General features: G+C 44.7%; 1 protein-coding gene and 1 long non-coding RNA gene across 14 annotated transcripts in view; one reads left to right on the forward strand and one right to left on the reverse strand.

The window, feature by feature from the left end:
* Positions 1–1211: 1211 nt before the first annotated feature.
* LOC134164004 (uncharacterized) lies at positions 1212–7943 on the reverse strand. Of its 2 annotated transcripts, XR_009964949.1 has the most exons (3): positions 7470–7943; positions 6150–6228; positions 1212–2088 (listed from the first exon to the last, which is right to left on the reverse strand). It is a non-coding gene; the product is annotated as an uncharacterized LOC134164004 (long non-coding RNA). The 2 variants fall into 2 exon arrangements; XR_009964948.1 differs by lacking the exon at positions 7470–7943 and having other exon boundaries at positions 6150–7439.
* Positions 7944–8197: 254 nt separating this feature from the next.
* MEIS2 (Meis homeobox 2) overlaps positions 8198–22575 on the forward strand; it is a 175549-nt gene continuing 161171 nt past the window's right edge. For 2 of the 12 annotated variants that reach the window (XM_062619344.1, XM_062619341.1), the window contains exons 1-6: positions 8199–9159; positions 10202–10434; positions 12038–12179; positions 12686–12736; positions 13490–13540; positions 14438–14587. In XM_062619344.1, coding sequence (XP_062475328.1) covers positions 9148–9159; positions 10202–10434; positions 12038–12179; positions 12686–12736; positions 13490–13540; positions 14438–14587 — 639 coding nt within the window. In that variant the 5' untranslated portion in view covers positions 8199–9147. Of the gene's footprint in view, positions 9160–9603; positions 9637–10201; positions 10435–12037; positions 12180–12685; positions 12737–13489; positions 13541–14437; positions 14588–22575 lie in introns of all 12 variants that reach the window. The other 10 variants (XM_062619350.1, XM_062619348.1, XM_062619347.1 and 7 more) reach the window with 7 other exon arrangements.

The raw sequence follows: 22575 nt of genomic DNA on the forward strand, positions 1-22575 counted from the left end.
GATGGCAGCTCTCTTCCCTCAGAGCTCGAAGTAATTGTAGAAGGGCTGATGAATTTCTTGAAGAAACACTTGCCACACACTGAGGAAACCATCTCCTAGCAGGATTTTACAAACCAAAGTAAACAAAGCACCCCAGGGGCGATTTCCTCCTTTTGCGCAGCTTACTTCTCAATTTAACTCAGAAGGGTTCACAAATACACACACGAATTACAACAGAAATCATACCTGGTCTGGGGAAGATATTAGGCATGGAAAGAACCAAAGAAATTCGAAGGGTTTAAAGGAAGGGACGGTCATGAAAATACCTGCCGGGCGCGCTGTCATTCCCCAAACAGACCTCTCCTTTCCTGTGAACTCAGAAATCTCTTCAACATCTCTTTAAACACACATATCCCTTGGGGAAAGGAAAAAAAAAAAGAAGGAAGGAAGGAAGAAGACAGCCCCCCCCCCACACACACACACCTCAGGTCCGTCTTACCAACGCCTTTAAAATACCCTCATCCTCCCGACAGGGGTGGGGAGTAAAGTTACTTTTCCAATTTCACTGTTTGCTCGATGGGAGAGTGTTTAGAGTGTAAATGGATTTATTTATTCCTCAGTTTTTCTATCCTTCAAATGAGGTCTTGGAGAAAATTAGAGAGGTGCCTAAGCCCAGCTAATAACAAATCAGCGCTTATAGTTAAAGCGAATAATCAGACCCTGATAAAACGGGAGCCGGGGGGGGGTCACATCAAATGATCAATACTGCGTCCAATTTGCTTTTTCCTTTGGGCTTCAACCCGTTAAAAAAGGATCACACACACGTTTACTGCTGCTTTTGTCTCCTTTCTAGAGGGACGAAGCTCCACGTGTGTGCTGCGGCTCTCTGGGAGGGTTCTGCACTCACAGGTGTGCTGGGGTTCTGCTGTCTCCCCGCACGGGTCCTCAATCCTCCCGAAGGGTTTCATCTAGGTGTGAGGGTATGAAAGTGTTTAAATCCTACTGAGGAAATAAAGGGGGGAGGGACGGGGGAGGGAGGGAATTCCCTCTTATGGCAGGTTAGAACTAGCCCAAGCTTTCCAAAGGGAGGTTTAAGTTGGACTTAATGGAGCAATATCTCCCTTTTTCTTTTCTTTTCTTTCTTCTATTTTTTTTTTTTTTTTCTTCAGGCATGAGTCCTGAATCCTTTCATTAAACTGACATAGATTTTCAGAGATGGAGAAAAGGAGGGGTATCTGGGGTGGACATTTTATGTAAATGAGCAAATCCGAAATGTATTACAAATCCACTGTAATAAAACTGACAGTTTTGACAGTATTGACAACATAAATATATGTTGGAACACAGCACTTTCAGACACTTAACCGATGAAGCAATAAAAAGATTTGACTACAATATTTCAAATAATCGACATTGATGTTTTGATACATCATTTTTATACCTCGAATCGATCTATCACTCTGTGACCGGTCAATTTTAAGTAAAAATCTGCTGCAATTATTTATGCTATTGCCAATGACGACCTAATAACTGTTTTCAATTAATTACAGCGAAACTAAGCATTATGAGGACTAACCGGCCGCATATTCTATTGTGCGATCCTTTGCATTTCTTGTACGGAGAGCAAACACATATATGGATATGGCATTCTCTTTGTGGGATCAAAAGAAAGACGTACAAAGGCGATCACAATCTTGGGGGGGGGAACAAAAAAAAAAACCACCACCCAAACATAAAAAAAAACCTTTCTTTCGGAAACACACCGCCAGCTCCCATCACGTCTCACGTCCTTCTAGGAGACAAGCTGTAATATTTTGTCAGCTCTTTCTCCGTGCAATACCAAACGGGGCTCCTTAGATTTTATTTTTTTTTCTTCCCTTTGGGCTGCGTGCTAAATCCCACTTCAAACAATGGGCCGAGCAGCTCTTTGGGGAAAAAATCGGGGGAAAAAAAAACAAAAAAGAGGGAGACTCGTACTTGGAGTGCTCGCCCGTGTGTTGTGAGGGTCTCCGTATCATTTCAAAAGGAGGTAGGAGGATATTGTTCTCTCCGGACCAAGAATTCCAGCGTAAAAAGGAGAGCTCTCCTCTTCTGGAGTTTTATAGGCAGCTGGAGAACAAAAGGGAATATTTTGAGTGTGCAAGAACAGAGCTCTGAGAGGAGTTTGGAGCCTTCGCGGATGGTCTGATACCACACTAAAGCGATTTAGTTTGCTCTAACTGTCCTTTTTGTTAGGATGTCACATTGGAAAGATGGATTTTGTTAATGCTTTGGGCTTCTTCCAGCAAATGCAAACTAGGTTTTTAGCTGCCCCAGTGGAAGCAGCCACATAGCGTTAGGGGGGAGCCCTGGCAGGTATTTTACTCTCCCTCGTTTATTATGGAAACAGGCGCGTTGGCTGTTTATGGGCTTCACTTCCACAAACCTCCAAGCCTAAGACATAATAAAAAAAAAGCCGCGTTCTGGTCTGATATCAGCTCTTCACACGCACCAGCGTGAGATAACTCGGCCCAAGGCGAAGGGGTCCCTCTGTTCCCTTTCTCGCCGCGGCCCCGCAGCCCGCGCGCTCGATGGGATGCGGGGAGGGGGCAGCGCCCGGAGCCCCGCGGGAGGCTGAGAAGCAAAGCGTTCCTCAGTGCTCCGCACTGATCGGCACCGCTCCGCACCCCCTCTGCCGCGCGGGGGCCGGGGCCTTGCGCGGCAGCGGGATGGTGCTGGAGCCCCGCCAGGTAGCGCTAGAGGGCTGCCGGTGGCACCGCCGCATCCCGCCGGGAACCCGGCAGCAGCGGTCTGAGCTCCGCACCCAGAGGGGACACGGCGGGGCAGGGGCAGGTGGACCGCGCATCGCTCCTGCTTCGTGGGGGAGTTGAGGACAGTTCTTTTTTTTCTTTAAAAGAAGAGGGAGGGGTGGAAGAAAGACAGTTAAAAAGGAAGTTAGCAGTTAATCCATGAATCTCCTCCTAATCCAGCTCCCGAAGACCTCAGTCACACCGCAGTCGAGGTCAAGAAAAGTTCACCGTGATGGGCTACCACGGACTTTACGGACTGAATTGAAAGATTTTAGAAAAATTATAGATGAATGAAAAGCGACGTACACTATCGGGGCGGGGGGGGGGGGCGGTTGTTTAGCGGACCGAGGCGGATGCAGACCTAACCCAGCGACCTGCACAACCGAGACTGCGGGATTGCCCTGGGGCACCCGAGATGGCACCTCAGAAGTCCTGAAGTCGAGAACTCAACTTGGTTAAAACGCATAAAAAGTGACTCAAGTTGTAAGAACCAAGCGTAAAGGCAGAGGAAAGTGGGGTAAAGAACGAATTTGGGGGTAGGACTTTGAACCCTGGCATAATCCTAATTGCAGAAAGGCAAAGGTACTGTTTACACCCCACACTTCGCCCTGCGAGCAAAACAAGAAGGAAAATCCCCGTGGATTTTACTGCGGGGTCACGGTGATGTAATCCCGCAGCCACATTTTAAAAGGCAAATTACTTTCTTCAGTAAATGACACGTTTCCTAGAACGATAGTTCACGATGAAACGCCGGTTCAAATATGTACAATTTGTCGTCCCGTTCGGCGATATCCTTAGCCCGTCCACGGGGAGCTTGGCCAGCAAACGTAGCCCCTGTGTTTGCGAACACAATGCATTCCCCCCGAAATGCTTGAACTCAGCGCACAAACAAACAAACATTGAATAAAGTTACAAACAAGATTAAGGTTCAAGTTATTTGTCCATGTAGCAAGGCGTCAATTGTTCTAACAGATGTAGGGGCGCTAAGAGGATTTAAACCACGCGAATTTAATAAACCAGATTAGCAATAGGTGCTTTCCACAAATGCTAGGAACCGTAAAGTAAATCTAGCCTAAATCGCCCGAAAGACCGGAGCATCACTACAAGGAGTGCAGAAAATTTTCGAAGGGGGCCAACAGGATTTCCTGCGAGCATGGCTTGTTCCTCACTCCCCACTCTACCCACACGCCCCCGGAAAAAAAAAAAAAAACAAACAAACCACACGAAATTTTCTGTTTGCACTAAATTTGCAGTAGGTGCAGACGCGCGTACCAAACGGCGGTCCAAGGTCCCCGGCGGCATATATTCCTGAAATCTGAAATATTACCTGTTGTGCCATCCGCTTTTGCAAGGACGTGGAAAAAGAGAGGGAGGGAGAGAGGGAGTCACGTCTCAAAGCCAGCAAAGGACTAAGATGCCACACTTCGGAAAGGCTGATTGAAAACAGACTCTTCTTAAGTTTTAGAGGATTTTCTCTCTCCCTCCCTCCAAGGGCTAAGAAGCCGATTTAGGAGTTTGAAGGGAATAGGTTTCAGCATCCATATTTGTTCTGGTGCACTTGTAAAATGCGATTTGAAGAGGATCTTTAGCCCTCTGATTGTCTTTGTATTGTTTTTCTTGAAACGGATCTTTTGCCCTTAATGAATCCCCACACAGCTGGACAGCTCCTGCTCGGACACTGAGAGCGCTAACCCCAAACTGACCCCAATTTGACACCACAAGATGAAATTTTACCGCCTGTTAAAACCATTTCCAGCCTCGGCAAAAGGAGCTGGCTGTTGACTGAGATGCACTTCCATACCGGACACCTCATTTCTCTTTGGACTTTAGCTGATCTTAAAAAAAAACAACAAAACGGGGGGCGGGAGGGGAAAGGCAAAAAAAAAGCCCAAGCACACACACAAGAGACCCCACCGACTCGTCTATAGCACTCTTCCTGGAAACAGCCTTCACTGTGAAATTGATGCACGAGGAATGGAAAATAGCCGATTTAATTTTCTCGATTTACTGTTTTAAAAGAAGTTTATCACCCGGCTGGAGGAAAAGGGAAAAAAAGTAAATAAAAAATGACCTAAGACTGTGGTAGCCCGCACCCCCTGCACGCACGTATCCCATTTTCCTCCGAGTTCCCAACAAGCATCTTTGTTAATAGCTGAGCACTTTCACTTAAGGGCGCTAAATTGAGATTCCTTTTTAATGGCTAAACTGTAGCTCTTTATAAACCATGTTCTCTGTGTGCTTTAATCCACTGGGATAGTGAAGAAGAAAAAAGCTCCAACTCTTTTCACGAGGGAAAAAAAAAAAAAAAAAAAAAGGGGACACAGGAGGAACATGAAAGCCCTTTATTTACCGTATGAAATTACACTTTTCTACAAGTTAAAATAATTTTTTAAAGTTGGTCTCTGTCCCAGATTACACACATGCACAGCAGGGCTAGCCAGCGCAGGGGGTTAATTAGTTTTAGGAGGAAAAAGAAAGAAATATAAAAAAAAACAAAACAAAACAAAAAAAAAAAGAAACAAGTGAAAGGAGCAGCATTGAACACTGCAAAAATCTTTGGCTGCTTCTTTTGCAGCTTTGATTTTAGATTGCTTTCTAACAATTTCTCAGTCAAGAGAACCGAGATCCACAGAGACTTTGACGAGAATCATGAAATAAACAAAAATCAGGTCTAAGATTATATCCTAAGCAAGAAAGCTTTTTTTTTTTTTTTTTCCTATGGGAGTCAAGTAATCTAAAAACTTCTTTTTGAAAGGAAAACTGATGAACTTCTCCCACAGCTTGAGGTCTGAACAAATACATGGAGCCTTCAGTGGAGCCAGATTACTTTTGCACGGCCACGTTACAAGTAAAGAAGTAAAGACCTATTCTTTGGTGATACTAAAACTATTTGAAAAGAGACACACTTGCATATCTCAAGAGGCAAGGCTCCAGGTTTGCACTGCCTCGGTTAAAAAAAACAAGTTTGGAAGCTACAAATATTTAAGCTATGTCCTCTAAGCTGGCTGTATGGGCTGTATAACAACCAAGTGATTCCACACAAGTTTAGAAACCCGGCATCTTTGGGGCGGGGTGGGGAGAAGGAAAAAAAAAAAAACAAATAGCATTCACCGATGGATGACTAGATCTCTTAAAAAAAATCTGTTAGAAAACTACAGCTGTAAAAGTAGGAATGGATTTGCATAGCCTACTGCTCTGTAGGTCTCCGTGCACCCAAAGGATTAGCCAAGCATTCATTACCATGAATATCTTGAATTACGTTACCGATTTATACGACAGAGTATAAAATACTGCACAAGAAGACTGGCTTTTTCTCTGCAAAATGAATCGACTTAACCACTGCTTGAAAGAGATCTACATACTAAGGGCTTTTTTACTCACCTCTCTTTACAGTCCCATGAAAGTCAGTCACAGCAATTCGGTTGCTCTTAGGACTAGCTTTAATCTTGGAGGAGATCCTCTGGAAAAAAAAGATATTAAAAAAAAAAAAAAAAGGAAAAAAAAAAAACAAACCCGGGTCTGCTCCCCAGCTCCTGGCTGGTTTTAAGCAGGGTGCAATTCTGGCTAAAAGTAGGACTTTTCTTGGTATTGCCCCCATATTTGTAAATACAGCCCTGCTCTGCTCTGCAGGGCTCGGCGCTATCAGAACACGCAGGAATGCCCACTGGCGTTTGTCAGCGCTTCACACTATCTTTCTTTATACGTGAGGGCTGATTTCCCGCAGACATCATTGTTATGATGGCTCATTTAATCAAACTGTTTAATTGCTCCGGTAATCACTATCATCATCACAGGTACTCAATCATTCATCATTTTGGAGGGGTTTATTGACCTCTGGAGCTCATTCCCTACGCCTATTAAAATCAGGCCAAATATCTGTAACTACCCCTTGAGTAATTTTCTTAAAGTTTCAGGAAAAAAAAAAAAATCTTATAATCATCGTCATCACCACGAAAATCAAAGCAAAATAAACCAAAACCTAACCGAATAAATAATATTTTTCTTCCGTGTATTTTAAAAGCCAGCTATGTATAAGGCCACATTCATAACCGGGTACATAATCATTGATAAATCCCACTATTAACGGGATAGTCTGGTTTAGATTTTATGTGCAGGGGACCGTGAACGAGGGTGGGGGGCTGGGGAGGACAAAACTGCAGCAATCGATAGTTTGACCATCGCTCCTCCCCTAAACTTCAAGCATCCCCCATGATTGATGATCCTGGCCAGCTTTAGTAATTGACTGCTCTGAGGTAAGGCTGGGGTAGCTCCGGCAAAACGATTGGGGGAGAGAAACACACCAAAATTAACGTGTCTCTCTGTGTAAGTGTGTGCTTGGAAAAGTTCATTTGGTGCTCAAGGGTGAGGGGTGCATCAGCTCACTTAATTTGCTAAATAACCCCACCGTAATTAGCACTACCATTAGAAGGCATTACCGAGCTAATACTTCAGCAGACATTCCACAAGCGCAACGTCGATCTACGGCAAAGTCCAGCTACATGCACACGTAAACGCAGCGCTCACAGCCTGGTCCGCTCAAAATGAACATGCAAACAAAAAAATCTACATAACATCTGGATCTCTCCCACAAAAGGCTGAGCATGACTTTGTTTTTAAGCCCTTTTCAAAGCCTGGCAACCTAATCTCAAAACTAAAAGGGATTTCCCCTTCCCCCCCCCCCCCCCCCTTCTCTCCCCCTACATCCACAGCGTGCTTGATCGCAGCGATCACTTAAGGAAGAGCGGCGCCAAACACGGTTTGAATGAGCCGTTCTCTCCATGCCCTGGAAAATTAATTTTTAGAGAAGCACAATGAATGGTGAGCGGGCAGGACCCCCTCTGGCAGCGCGGGCGCTGCCGGAGCTGCGGGCACCCTGCCGGGGCGGGCTTGCCTCCCGGGGACGCCCCCCCCCGCGCCCCGTAGCCCCCCGTGCCCCCGGCCTCGCGTTCCCTCCGCGGCAACGGCGACAGCCGGCGATTTACACCGATAATTCAGCGCGCAAATCAGACCGCTAAACATCGCGGGCAATCGGAAAGTATTTGGTTACTAAAATAATCTAGCGCAAACCAACCCGGGGCTGGCCTTCTATCGCACTTTTCTTCTCGCTCTCTGCAGTTTTCCCCTGCCTCTCCCCCCCTCTCGCACACACGCACTCTCCCTGTCCTTCCTCCCCTCCCTCCCTCGCTCCCTCCCTCCCCGCTCCCTCCCTCCCTCCCCGCTCCTTCCCTCCCTCTCTCTTGCTCGCACGCTCGCTCGCTCCTTCCTACACGCGTTGCTTCTCTCGGGGCAGGGGCTGCTGCGCGGCTCCCCCCGCGCGGCGCCGCGGCCGCCCCGCCGGCGCGCTGCGCATCCCCGGCGCTCAGCTGGCTGGGGCGCCCCCGCCGCCCCGCGCCCGCCGCCCCGCGCCCGCCGCTCCCCGCCACCGCCGCCGCCGCCGCCGCTCCCCGCCGCCGCTCCCCGCCGCCGCCGCCGCCGCGCTGCAGGACTGGCTATGGCCACCACTACTTCCGGGTTCCGTCACTTCATTCTCCCGCCGATCAGCGCTGCAAAACTGAGCCTCTTCTATAAGGCAGCCAGCAGCCAACCTGCCAACACTTACTGACACTCACTCATCAGAGCGCGAGGGAGAGAGGGAGACAAAATACCTGCCGGGAGGAGGAGGAGGAAAGGAGGAAAAAAAAAAAAAAAAGGATAGAGGGGGAAGTCCGCGCTTTGCAAACTATTCCATTTTTCTTCGCATCTTTGCCCACCCCCCTTCACAGTACTTCAAAAAAAAAAAAAAAAAAAAAAAGAAAGAAAAAAAACAAAAAACCAAACCAACCAACCAAGCCTATAGCGATTCTAAAAGGCAAAACCCGAGCGCGGAGTTACTGGAAGAAGAAACCGGGGTTAAAAAGATTCCTCCTCTCTTCTTCATCATCAACCATCATTCATTCACTACCTTGACATTCCCTGGCTTTGATTGACAGCTGGAGTGGCAAAAAGCCATGAGACACGACAGTTTGGTTACATGTGGGTTGCTGACGGGCCGATCGTAACCTTCAGTTTGGGGGCTTGACAATTTTTTATTATTTTTTTTTTCGCGTAGAGAAAGAAAAAAGGAAAAAGAGAGAAAAAGGAAAGAGAGAAAGGGAGAGAAAAAAGAAGAAAACACAGAAACTCATCGTGGTTCTTGACTGTTTTATCTATTCTTGTTGTTATTGTTGTTATTATTATTATTTACCCATATTGGAGGACAGGAGAAGTCTGTAAGTGGGTTGCGGGAAAAAAAAAAAAAAAAAAAAAAAAAAAGGAATCTTCTTCACTCTAAATCACTTTCTTTGCTGGACTGGGATATTAAATATACGACACATCCAGGAGTTTATTGGAGCGCAGACTGATGGCGCAAAGGGTAGGTTTAAATCTCCAACACTTACCTATATATAAATCCTCTCTTAAGAGGGGCCTGTCCGATTTGCTCTCCTCTGTTGCTGCTGCTGATGGCGGCCACTATTAAAAAATAGCAGCAAAAAATATTCACTAGCTTTTTGTGTGCGTGCGTGAGTGTCTCTCTGTGTGTGTCTCTCTCTGCAATTGTTCCACGCTTTTTTTCTCTCTTAGCTTTTCCCCCAGCAGCGCGATTTCCCTGCTCCCTGCCTGCTCAGTAGCACGGGTTTCACAGGGGAAAGCTTGCTGCTGGTGCTGCTGCCGCCGCCGCTACCTCCGCTGCCTAGGAACGGCTGAGAAATACATATGTGTGTGTGTGTATATACGAACGTATATATATGTATACACATATAGCTGCTTTCTTCTTTTTTTTTTTTTTTTTTTTCTCTCTGTCTCTGGCTTTGACAAGGACAAGGGGAATTGCTACTAAATAATGTTTCTGGTAACTTTCAGATTATTTCCCCCTTCATCTCCCCCTTCCCCATGCACCCTACCTTTCCTCTCTCCTTCCCAGTGTTGATTTATTTATATAGTTGTTTTTGATTCTGCTTGTTTATTCATTTCTACTTTTTTGTTGTTGTTGTTGTTCTTCCTTTCTAACGCAGAGTAACTCTAGTTTTTCCCCTGCGTTTCCTTCCTTTCCATCCCCGTTTCCTTGCGAGGGCTCCCCTGCCCATGGCGAAGAGGAGCGGCTCCCCCCGCACGCCCGGGCGGGTGCTCACACACACACACATTCCCCCTTCACCTCTCCCCGCAGCCCCACTCCTCCCTCAGCCTCTCCAACCTCTGCTCCCGGTCCCAGTTGATTTCATTTTGCACATTTCTCTCTCTGTTGTGGCTGTTCTCGTTTTGTTTTGCTCTGTTTGTGTCTGTCCGGGTGCTTTACTCTCCTCTGACTTTTGTTATTGTTGTTTGTTTGTTTTTTTATTCCTCTCTCTCTCTCTCCTTCTCCCTCTCTTTTCCCTTCTTTCTCTTTCTTTCTTCTCTTCCTGCCCGTTTTTTGACAGTACGATGAGCTGCCCCACTACGGCGGGATGGACGGAGTAGGGGTGCCGGCTTCCATGTACGGGGACCCCCACGCCCCCCGGCCGATACCCCCGGTGCACCACCTCAACCATGGCCCGCCGCTGCATGCCGGGCAGCACTACGGCGCGCACGCCCCGCACCCCAATGTCATGCCGGCCAGCATGGGCTCTGCTGTCAACGACGCCCTGAAGCGGGACAAGGATGCGATCTACGGGTAGGTGCCTCCGGGCCGCCCGGCGCCACTGCCCGGCTCTGCAGCGCCGGTGGCCGCGGAGCGGCGGGGCAGAAGCAGGGCGGGCGGTGGGGGCTCCCGCGGGGCCGCGGCGGGCAACCGAGCCCCGGAGCGGGGCGGGGGGGAGGGACGGTCCTGCGGGTAGCCCCCAGCAGTCCGCTCCGCAGGGAGACCCGCGCGGTGGCGGTGGCACTGCCACTGCCGGCAATTTCAGGAGGAGTGCGATCCCAGCCTGGCTTTTAGCTGGGGTGCCAGCACCCGCGCGAATAGGTCCTGGAAAAGCAGACCTCTCGGGGAGGGAGGCTGGACTGAGGGGAGGTGTCGTTGTCTTGCTTTGTCTTTCTTTTTTTTTTCCCCACTTTTTTCTCCCCCCCCCCTTTTTTTTTTTTCCTCTCTTGCTTTCTTTTCCCCCTTGTGTTTTTTGTCTTTCTCGGAAAGGCCCCAGTTAAGAGTTCAGATAGGAGAGGCGGCTCTCATTGCTCTGGGTTTTAGTTGGAGAAGTGTTGTTCTGATGTTCTCCTCCGTGCCATAATAACACTCTTCCAACACTGTAAATAAAGAGCTATTCACATCGCAGAAGGTAGTAAGAATAAAAGGGGTTCGCTTCTTGCAAGCAGCATTTCCCTGAGACAGGAGAAATAAACACATTGGGGGCAATGAGCTGAGCTTTCTATTTAAGAAAGAAAGAACGCGAGGAAAAAGAAGCACGTACCCGGCAGAACTCAAGCCTGTGCCAGGCATTGCTTGGAGGCAATGACACCGACTCCCTTCAGTGCCTTTTAGAAAAAAAAACTAAATGAGCTTAAAGGGAGAGATAGTAACATCTATGACGGAGCGTGGGGCCTTGATCAGGCACCAAAGGGGAAAAGAGACAAAATGCATGCTTACTACTTAGCAGGCAGATACTTTTTTTTTTTCTGACTACACCAACTATGGGAAAATATTTCGCGAAGTGCTCCCTCCCTCCGCCCCCTCCCCAGCTCACTTATCTGGACAGCTGGTATTTTACTTGGGTGTGCTTCCTAAGCCAGGAAACTTCACCACATTTTTGTTAGCAGGCCCCTTGAAAAATAAAATTACGTATTAAGTAGTTTGCAGTTTGACTAGCCGTGCTTCTCATTTTAGGTCATAGCTGGAGGGGAGGGATGGGATCTTCCAGGTTTCGTGTTATTTTAAGCTGTGGCAAAAAGTGGAAGATTCCCAGTTGAGCTGTTGCCTGCGGGAGCGGGTTTGGTGCCTGGTGCGTTAGGAGGGGAGGTCACTTTTGTCCTCAGCCGTGGGGACCGCACGGGGGATGTAGCTCGGGCACTGCAGTTTCAAAAGGGGAAAAGAAAATAAAACCAAACGCAAACCTCCACCGCCAGCAAACATAGCATTTTTATTTCGAACTGTTGTTCTCCCCTGCCCTGCCCGGCCCGAAGCGATACAGAGAGGCTGCAGAGTAGCTGCGTCCGTGTGTCCGTCGTGTCTGTATGTCCGTGCATTTTAAAAGCAAACAGAAAAAAAAAAATACTTGTTGATTAGAGCTCTTCTTCCCCCCTCTCCCCCACCCCCTTCCCTCTCTTTGTGTGCCACTGCCCGGTAGGCACCCGTTGTTCCCCCTCTTAGCTCTGGTCTTTGAGAAGTGCGAGCTGGCGACCTGCACGCCCCGGGAGCCCGGCGTGGCCGGCGGGGACGTCTGCTCCTCCGACTCCTTCAACGAGGACATCGCCGTCTTCGCCAAGCAGGTCCGGCACCGCTCCCCCCGCCCGGCCCTTCCCAGCACCCTCGCACCTTCTCAGGCCCTCGACCCGCACGGCCGGCCACTTGCACGGTGCAGCCCCCCTGCTTTCATCCCTCCCCAGACCCCTGTGCCCTATCTCCGGCCGCCGGGGTGGGGGCAGAGGGAGATGCCGGCCCGGACGCTCCTTCGCCGGGAGCCCCTCCACAATGCCGGGCTGAGAGTCCCGGTCCTTGCTCTCCCGCGTTAAAGAAGGGGAAATGGAACTGTTTTGGAGGCAGAGGGAGCGGGGGAAAGGCAGGAGATCAAGAAGAAGGGGCTCCTGTGGCAAGGGCAGGCAGAAGCGGAGCTGGCCCTGCTCACACACGGGTGACTCCGGGGAATCCAGCCGAGGTTTGGTCTGATCTGTCCCGGCTGGTTTGATCACAGGGGTTTTTCTCCCCCTTCGAGTGATTCGGTGAGAGGGCTGAGGAGAGAAGCTGCAATTCACTCCGCTTTTCCTTATACTTGCAGGTCCGCGCCGAAAAACCACTTTTTTCTTCAAATCCAGAGTTGGACAATTTGGTAAGGCCTGCTCGCCTCCCTGCCCTGCCCTGCCCTGCCCTGCCCTGCGTTGCCCTGCCCCGCTCCCCTCCCGCCCGCTGCCTGGAAGCGCCCTCCGCCGTCCGGGCACCCAGGCTGTGTAGCCGAGGGGGGGATGGGGGGCGGGGGGGGGGGTGGTGGTGGAAGGCTGCCGTCGAGAGTCTTCAAAGAGCTGCACTTTTAAAGTGAGCCGGGGCGAGCTCCCGAGCCCCAGTGCATTGCAAAGCTGTGTTTGAAAGCCACGGGAAGCTAAACTGAAGGAAATAACTGCTTAAGAAGACAGAGCTGGAGCTTTCTAACACAATTCTTTTGCTAATGTAAACGATTTCAATATTCAAAGTGTCTAAATCCGCTTGTAAAGAAGATGCCAAACTATTCATCCTTCTCCCTCCCTTTTTCCTGCGGGCCGGGGAGGGGGGGTGGGAGAGTGTGTTTGACTTCTTGGCGGCCCCTCAGGGGTGAGGGCCGGGCGGTGAGAGGGAGCGAGGAAAAGGGGAAGAGGTTTTCTCCAGGATCGCTGTAATAAAGCACTAATCACCGCTCCTGGAAAAAATATGTTAAAAATCAAGTGCATACGTTAAAGTTGATCAAAACTGCTCAAGCGCGACCAATGCGCTAAACTCCTGGGTGATGCCTGTGCGCCCTGACACCCCCTGTCCCCCTCGAGCTTGTAGCTCCTCACAGACCCCGTGCTCCTGTCTCCCAACTAACCCCTTGCTCAAAACTTTCTTGCAGATGATCCAAGCAATACAAGTACTAAGGTTTCACCTCTTGGAATTAGAAAAGGTAAGAGCCATGGAGGTGGGCTGGGGGCAAGCCGTTCTCTCCCTGTCATCCCTCTCTTTGCCCCCCCCAGCCCACCCGTGACTGTTTGGGCTGACTTGTAAACATGGCCAGGGGAGACGGGAAACGCGGTGTGACCTGTGCCATCAGAGCATGTGACACCCGACAGTCATGCACAGCCTGGCTTTTTTTTTTTTTTTTCAGTGCGATTTTAATATATAATATTATTAAACCCTTTCCACCCGTCCTACCCCTTCCCTCAGTAGAATCTCTTTTACCTACTCGGAAACAACGTGTTTAACAAAAAGAGAGGTGAAAGCACTGCTGCCTTTCCCCAGCTCCGGCCGGCATAGGAACCCCAAGCAGGCGCTAAGTGTTTGGTAGAGGCAGGGGGCCCCTGAGCGGCGCGGGGAGGGGGCTGTGCCAGGGAACGAGAACGGCTCTTCCTCTCCTCTTCCCTCCTTCCCACAGCCTCAGCGAGTCGCTTCGCTCTCGGGCTCCCGGTCACTCAGACCTTTTTTTACCCCCGGTTTAGAGATCCCATCCCGAGTGACTAGTTGTACCTGTCTGGGCTGTGTAAGCTCCAGAGATACCGCCTGTGTCCAGCTCCCAGCGCTCTGATGTTATCATCAAGTCGGATTTTCCTCTGCACACCAGGCTGAGCCCACTATCTCTTTCTCTTTAACTTGTTGCCGCGGCAAGTCTCTAGAGAATAATATATGCTGCAACAATTTCTCTATTGTTTCCTTGCCTTCAACTATTGTGCCCCTTAGAGTTACTTGTAGAGTAGATCAGAAAGTTGTTCTTGCTAACAAAAAAAAAAAAAAAAAAAAAAGAAAAGAAAAATGTTGCAATCTAATATTTTGCCACTACTGATACTATTCTTGTTACTGTTTTCAGGTTCATGAATTGTGCGATAACTTCTGCCATCGGTACATTAGTTGTTTGAAAGGAAAAATGCCAATAGACCTCGTTATTGATGAAAGGGATGGCAGCTCCAAATCAGACCACGAAGAACTCTCAGGATCTTCCACAAATTTAGCCGACCATGTAAGTCCTTCTGATTTCCTTATGGCACTTTTAAAGACTTTAACCTGCTCAGAGGACCTCTCCCCATTCCATTGTTTTGCTGCTGTTGTCTGTTAGTAGTATTGTTATTACTGCTTTAACCTCTTGCAAGCTGGGATCCCATCTTTACACTTCCTTCCCTCTCTGTAAGGTTATAGAAGTGCAAAGGGTTCCTTCTGTTTCCATCTGCAGAGCAGCGAGTTTGCAATGGTTTGTAAAGTTTCCTGATCTGGCTTCGGGAGGTAGCAAACTGCGGTTTGGTGTGGAGGTCGATGCTTTCTCCTCTTTGCCAACTCTGTAAGCAGTGCAGCAATGTAAGGAAAAAGAGAAAAGAAAGTTAGGGAGAAAGTTTGCCGGTTGCTCCCCCCCTCCCCTCTTGTGGGGATGACAAGTGATGAGAATTATTGGCAATACTACATTGCATTAAAAAAGGGGGTTAGCACATTAGAGTTTCCAATGCTTGTGCTTTATAGCAACTTATTGTCAGAATATGGACTTATTGCCAAACGCCTGAAGCATCTTCATAATAAAAGACAGTAACCTTGATGAAGCAATTATTAACAATGTATTACAGAAAGCTGGAGAGAATGATGATTGAGTAACCATAGGTTAGCGGTTGATTTTAACACTTTAGGAGTTGGTGAATTAGTGTTATGTGTGTAGACTGAACACTGGTGTGAGTGGTATAGAAAGTGCCTTTGTTTTTCGGGGTTTCGGAGCGGCTCTTGTGATCCTTCAAGAGATGTAGATGCAGAGAGTCTTCGGGATGTGAAAGGAAAGGTTACAGCTGGTACCACAGAAAAGGGAAGGAATAGCTTTGGTTAAAAAGAGTGGGTGTGAACTCTATTTATAGGAATGCATCCCTGGGGGGAAAAGGGGTTTACACAGTTTTAGATTCAATTGAACTCATAATCTAAATGATACAGTCTAATATTTTAGTGGTTGAAATATTAATTTAACACCCAGTATGAAGTTAACCATGCTTTCTGCACAGATGCCTGCCTTCATTTCCCAGTGTGTTAGGAGTAGCTGTGAGCCCAAGGAGAGAATGAGCTTTCCAGGAGCTTTTGTTTCCTTTGGAAACATGTTGTTTGTGTGTGTATCTGATAATTACATTAGTCCTGGACTGAGGCTGAACTGGGAGATAATAATAAATTCTTCTATATGCCCTGCTCCTGGCACAGCATAGTTACAGAGTCCAGGAAATACTTTTGGACCCAGGCCTTAGCTTTCATTTTCTCATTTGTACTCAGTAAACATGGCAGGACAAGGTTTTTGTGATGTTTTACATTTTAAATTTACTATTATGAGGGGAAAAAAAAAAAAGTATGCAGAAGTTTCTTAAAGTTTCTCTGCTTATTAGCTATCTCACATGTAGATAATAAACTCCATGAGGCATGACACTTCCAGAAATATTTGTTTTATGGCATTTTACAACCCTACATTTTTATGCATAAGTATTCTGTGAGAGTACTAGAAAAGAAATTGAAATGAGTGGCAACCTGAAAGATAAGGGGTCATTGTGTATTATTCAGAGCAACAGAAAAAAAAAGTACATGTTTCTCCAGTGCAGTTTCTTTACAAGAGTGTGTTTCAAGTGTAAGTGTAGAAATGGAGCATGCTTATGTTTATATTGAAGAGATTAGATAAACTAGCCCGTTTAGGGTTCTGGCAGATGGTGAATGCTCAAGCCAATTTGCAGTGCTCCATTATAATATTTAAATTCGCACACAATGATAGGACAGAGGTGGAGGGGGTTAGTGTTTTGATGATTTGATAACTATTATCTTCCTTAAGAAGAATCTCCTCTTGCTTTTGTGGCCCAAAGCCCAAGCTCAAATAAATATGACAACCCATTTATCTTGTACCCGTTAGGGTTTACCACTTCATTGGGTATTATAATTTAAAGCCTTTTATTTCCTGGAGATTTGAGCTATAACGTTTTTACTTTAGCCCCCTGCTATTTGTTTTGAAAGGAAGGAATAATTTGTGCAACCAGAACACCAACTGGGAAATGAAGAGTTGTATCACATAGTTACATTTTATTCATGCGTTTTGGGAAATGTGTCTCCTTATTGGGTTTATATATATATATATATGTATATATATGTATATGTGTATATATATATGTATATATATATATAAGCTTATTTTCCCAAGAAAACTTTTAGGACTCCTCTATAGGTTAGTCAAACTACCATGTGTGTACACATTTATATTTGTACTGTACAAGGTTCCATCAGGAAGAAATCTGCTTTTATTCATAAGGAAGAAAAAGCTTTAAAAAATTGCTAATATAAACACACAAGACTATCAAAAAATGAGCTATCATTTGTGAACATCTACCTGAAAATGCAGTAGTTCAAGCATGCAAATTTATCCAATCTGACTCTCCAGGTTTATTTTTTCATTTGCTTTGATATGCATATTTAATATACAGCCTCAGGCTAGATCTCATTTGGTGAAAGTTGGTGCAGGGGTGATGATGAGCCACTTCAGAAGGACAGAGATAGCATGTTGTTTCCTCTGTTTTATGTATTGGCTCACTATTCTGATCCTGGGGTCTTCCCCTCAAGATTTTATTTGCACATGAAATACTAGGAGCATTTCAACTGATTGGCTATGAATAATGATAGCCAAAAAGAAGTGTAGGTTAATTTGTTGTGTGCCAAGGCTTCTCTTGTGGAGGTGACAGTTTGTGACAGGTGTTTGACACCCCAAAAATCTATACACCTCTATTCTTACTAAGTGGTATAAAGCTATACTCTGTGTGTTTAATGTGGATGTGAGGGGTGGGAGTGGTGACAGTGGGAATGCTGAACTAGGAACTAAGGCAGCTCTCAGTTTTATTCTTTTTCTAGAGCTGAGAACAGGCATAAGGGAAAGTAAGAGCAAGAATTGTAGGATTAGCCAATATTTGCCATAAGACTTTAAATGGAGTACTCAGGGCATACTTCCCTTTACAAAACCTACTGCTTTACTATGTATATAACTTAATTGGAAACCAAAACCAAATCAACAAAGGAATGAACTCTTCACAGCCATACCTGTGTTGGAAAAAGGAGACAGCTGTAAGTGGTTGCGCTATACGTGTTTGGTAATAAATTTGTTTATCGAATTTTATTTTAGTGTGCTATTAACTGTTATGTAATACAGTAAGTGTAAAGGGTCCAGGGACTTGGTAGATCAAATAGTGCAGCACTGGCCACAAGAAGCCGAAACTTTTGTTCTTACTCTGCTGTGTTTAGTAAATATAACAGCCCATAATTAGCGTTTGAATTTTTAACACCCTCATATTTTTTTATTGCTCTGAGGTATTAGCTGTAGATGGGAAGAAGGTAATTACAGCTATGGCCTGGCTGAACCAGATCAGTTAGGGAAAAAAAAAAAAAGAAAAGAGGAAAGAAACCTTTCCAGCTGTAGTTCAAGCTGAATTTCCCAGCACAGACAATTTATTATTGTTCAGTATAGATATTCTGAGCCCTATCCTGCATTCTCTGTTCAACCTAAGATATCTGTTGAGATTGCAAACATATCTTTTTTTTGTTTGCTTCCTTTTGAGCTATTCAAATCTGGAAAACATAATGCTTGTAAAATCTGGAGATTTAAAATTTTTTTCTAGCATATGTTAACATTTTGTAATCTAATTACATTTCTTTTGTACCTGGCTTCACCTGGTGCCATACAATTCTTCCTTTAGCTCAAACTTAATTTGAAGCCTAGTAATTCTCCCATAGAAGTTTATGGCTCTCCTTCTACTGCCTTTTCTGGGAACAGGGCCTCACTCTTTTTTATATTTGTTTATATGTTCTACATATTTGCAGTTCAGAGGTAACAATATACAGATCATAATTTATAAAATATAATTAAAAATGAATAGAAATATGCATACATCTCTTTTTTTTTTGTAAAAAAAGACTGTTGACAGATTAGAAATCTGATGCCTTAGCTGTAAAAGAAAAATATTAGTCTAAATATTAAACCTTTCAGCCTTCAAATGATGAGATCCTTTTATTTTGTACTTTTGGACATACAGACATTTTAAATTTCTTTAGTATTTCTTCTCAAAGAATGGTCTATGCAAATTCCTGACATCCTGCAGATGAGGTAAAAAAAAAGGGGGGTGGAGTGGGGGTAATATTTCTAGCACTATAACTAAACCTCTAGGTAAGATTTCACTGAATAATGAGGAAGTAAGTGGGGGCCTGATGCTGCAGTCACCAGGTATACCACACTTGGATGGACTTGGAAGTTTGGAGTACACCAGAAATGCAGGAACAGACGCCAAATGTGTCCTGTTTGTAGTGTGTCAGATGGCAAACTAAGTAGCAAACTGCAACAATAATAAGTCAAACTTTTTTCTTTAATTACCAAATTTCTTAGTATGTGTCTGAAGACATAGGATATTACTGTAGGCCCTATGCTTTTCTGAAGGGGCAAGGAGCATCATGAACTTTCCAAGACTGTAGAGAATGTTGTGTATTCCTCTTTTTGGTGGGCCAAGGTATTCTATAGTCAAAGTTCATCTACAGCTCAAATTTGAGTGTTTTAATTTTAAATTGAGTTCTCTCAAACTCAACTGATAATGTATTCCGCTATCTATTTGACACCGGTATTCCGCTTTGGTTTGAGTTTTTTTGTCAGTCTAGGTGAATTGGAGCCACACAGAATGACATAGAAGGACAATTGCAAAAACAACAAACCCTTGATTTTTCAAGTTTCAGTTCCTTGCTGGCAGGTGGATTACATGTCTGATTTCAGTCTTAATTGGAAAATACAAAGCACACAGCTTTTCAGAATGTGGCCACATTCTAGGAATGTCAAAAATTCCTCCTGACACTTTTCTCAAATGCAAAATTGAGGGATAAGAATTAAAACTTGTGCATATATGTGCATACATACATGAATACCTGACAGATCACAATGCCTTGGGTTTTGTTTAAACTGTGTAATTCTGATACAAAAAAAGTTATCACATTAAATACTCACCTGTAAGAAAATAATCTTGGTAATATCAGGAGTAGTCTTTTTTAGAAAACACATGTAACATGGCTCATTAACTTTCTAAAAGTTTCTTTACATAGTAAGTTTATTATTGCTGCACTCCACAACAGTCTCTAAGATACCATCCTGAGCTATATGCATACAAAACAGACACAGATGCACGCATAGAAACACATGTGCTTGTATGTGTTTCTATATCCAGCATAGTATATCACCTTTTGATATATGGACATACCTAGATACAGACTTTTGTGGTATCAGTCATGTCAGTCATTCCACTGTGTTTACAGGTGTTACTTGTAAGAGCAAAGTGAGCACGATTTGGCTGGGGGAGAAATGCCATCTGTGTCAGTACCTTGGTTCAGTTTTGTGTTTGAAAAATTAATTTACCAGAGAAACCTCTAGACATTTGAGTCCAACCATCTTCCCAAAGAATAAGCTCTATTGTCACTGTAGTTTCTTTTATGAAAGTAAGTTGTGTTTTATTTGTTCCTGCAAGATCAATGGTTTTGTCCATTTCATCTGATCAAATGTGAGGGCCTGATCCTGTCACAGCTGTATACTTCAAACTTCAGTTAATGCTTGTGATCCAAATCCAGCTTCACTTACTTACATGGGTATCAGCTGGCCTGATTGATTTTACTCTCCAGTTATAAATAAGAAGCAAATTCCTTCTGGTTAATTGAGTCTTTAATATCACTATAAAGAGTGGTGTGAGACCAGAGTCAGCTCTAGCTGGAGTATATACACTCACAAAAAACTAGGCAGACTTTGCTCAGTGGAAATTCTGGGCATAGAAAGTAAAAATTGCAATTTAACAGAAGGTTATACTATATCAAATTTTTCTGTTACAACATCTCCGTTCCAGAAATCCCGTGTCAGTTAAAATCTCTCATAGTTTCCACCAGGTTCACCACATCAACAAAAACGTAACGCGTCAGCTTTGGTTTATATACCAGGAGACTCTTGTCCTTTCTGTTGCCCCTTTCTAGATTTAGCAAAATTCTATGGTGGTGCTAAATCAATTTTTTTTTTTTTTTTTTTTAAACTTTCAAGGGAAAAAGCACTGGCAAAATTGTGTTTTCTAGAGAAGGTTGTGTGTGTAAATGAGAAACAGTGGATAGCAGCAGAGTGATCTCCTGTGGCTCTGCTAGTACAAGCTTTCCCCATATTGTCTCCTGCTTTTATATTAATTACAACTTGCATTATCAGCTGTGAGTCTGTAGCCCAGCAAATAGAAAATACTGCCCCTGGAGACCTAGCTTCTTGTATCTATTTTCCATCTCCTTCTATTGTGCTCTACTCAGTATTCACTGCTTTTCTCCTGGTAACACTGCTCTTTAACACAATTAGGTAAGAGCAAGAGCAGCACCATATTTGAATCCCAATTATTAAAACTACCGGGAATAGATACATGTGTGCTGTTTACCTTCTGTGGTATTTGGCATTAGTTTAGGTCATATGTGTGTGAAAATTTTATAGTATGCGCACGTACACAAACCAGGCAATTGCATTTTGGCAGACATCATCCACACTTGTCAATGTGTTTCTGCAAAGTATATTACTAAACTTGCAAGAAGATATGAGAAGCCCTGCTAACATTTTGGGTTTCTGTTTGTTTTGTGGTTTTTTGTTTGGTTTGTGGGTGTTTTTTGTTGGGTGGGGTGGGTTTGGTTTTATACAGTGTGATAGCTTAATACAAATTCCATTGAAATTAATAGAAAAAATGCAGTAAATGTCAGCAGATCTCTTTAGGTACCTAACCTATACTGATATAGTATTTCCAGTGAAGTACACTTTAGATGTGTCATTTTGTTCCATTTTTTTGTGTGAAGGCATACATAAAATAACTACTTATGATTAGGCATTTGACCAAGAAGTTTTCTTGAGAGATGCAAAGTTGGAAGCAGTTTGGGGGAGGAAAAGAGAAGTTCACTGACACATACAATGATCGTAGTCCAAAGCAAAAGAATGCTGCCTTTTTATGAGGCTGTAAACTCCACCCCTAGAGTTATTTGTCATTTTTTATATTAAAGTCTAGCTATTTCCCTCCCTTTCAAATTTCTTCAACATTCTACTGTCACATCTTATAAGTATCCCATCTTATTATTTCTGTCCTTCAGCAAAATTCTGCCAGATTGCTTCCTCAAGAAAGCTGTGTCACAAGAAATTCCCAATCAATACAGTCTGTCTTTCTAAAATAAGATCTACAAACTGGGGTCAAGAACAACCTCAGCCTGGTAGAGGCATCAAGTGTTTTCAGCTGCAGGAGTCTTATTCAGTGAGCCTTTTCAACTTGTTAGGGTTTTGAAACATTGAGGGCAGTCTAGCTTTTGAAATACAGTATGATAGGTTTTGGATGACATTTGCCTTAAAACATATCTGAGGTGTTACCAGTTAATTATTGTAATTTTCATATGTGTGATAAGGAGGTCCAACAGCAGCCAGCTTAAGAGAGCCTGCAGTGCATAAAATTAACATAACTCACTGTGCTCCCTGAAAAGTTTACCCTAGATGAACACGTTACAATTATTACATTTTCTAAAAGAAGGTTCCAGCCTGATGTTGGAGGGCTAAACTCATGCTATGCTATTGTTTCTTTCTTTTTTTCATGTATTTCTTCTTGCTTTTTATCTGATTACCATCCGGCAAACAGCTGACGCTAAGAGGCTGCAGAGGGCTGAAGAGCTCCTGTCTGCTGTTTGCCTTCAGCTTGAAGCTATTTGAGTGGCTTCCTAACTCACAGATAAAAAGAGAAAGCTCATAGGCATAGCTGTGTTTTAATCCAGGCTGTAAAGAAACTTGCTCAGTTTTTACATTTTATTTCCATCTGAACTCTTTGGTAACCTTATTTTCAACTTTTTCTTTTTAGCAACATCTGGGTTGCTTGAACTTTCAAGAGTTCTTATCTTTCTTTTTGTGTTTGTTTCCACCTGACTTTATAAAACGTTCTTGTTTTGGGTGTT

The sequence above is a fragment of the Pezoporus occidentalis genome, unplaced genomic scaffold (genome assembly GCF_034315485.1).
Source record: "Pezoporus occidentalis ecotype Australia unplaced genomic scaffold, CSIRO_AGI_Poc_V1 ctg21, whole genome shotgun sequence".
NCBI classification, from domain to species: domain Eukaryota; kingdom Metazoa; phylum Chordata; class Aves; order Psittaciformes; family Psittacidae; genus Pezoporus; species Pezoporus occidentalis.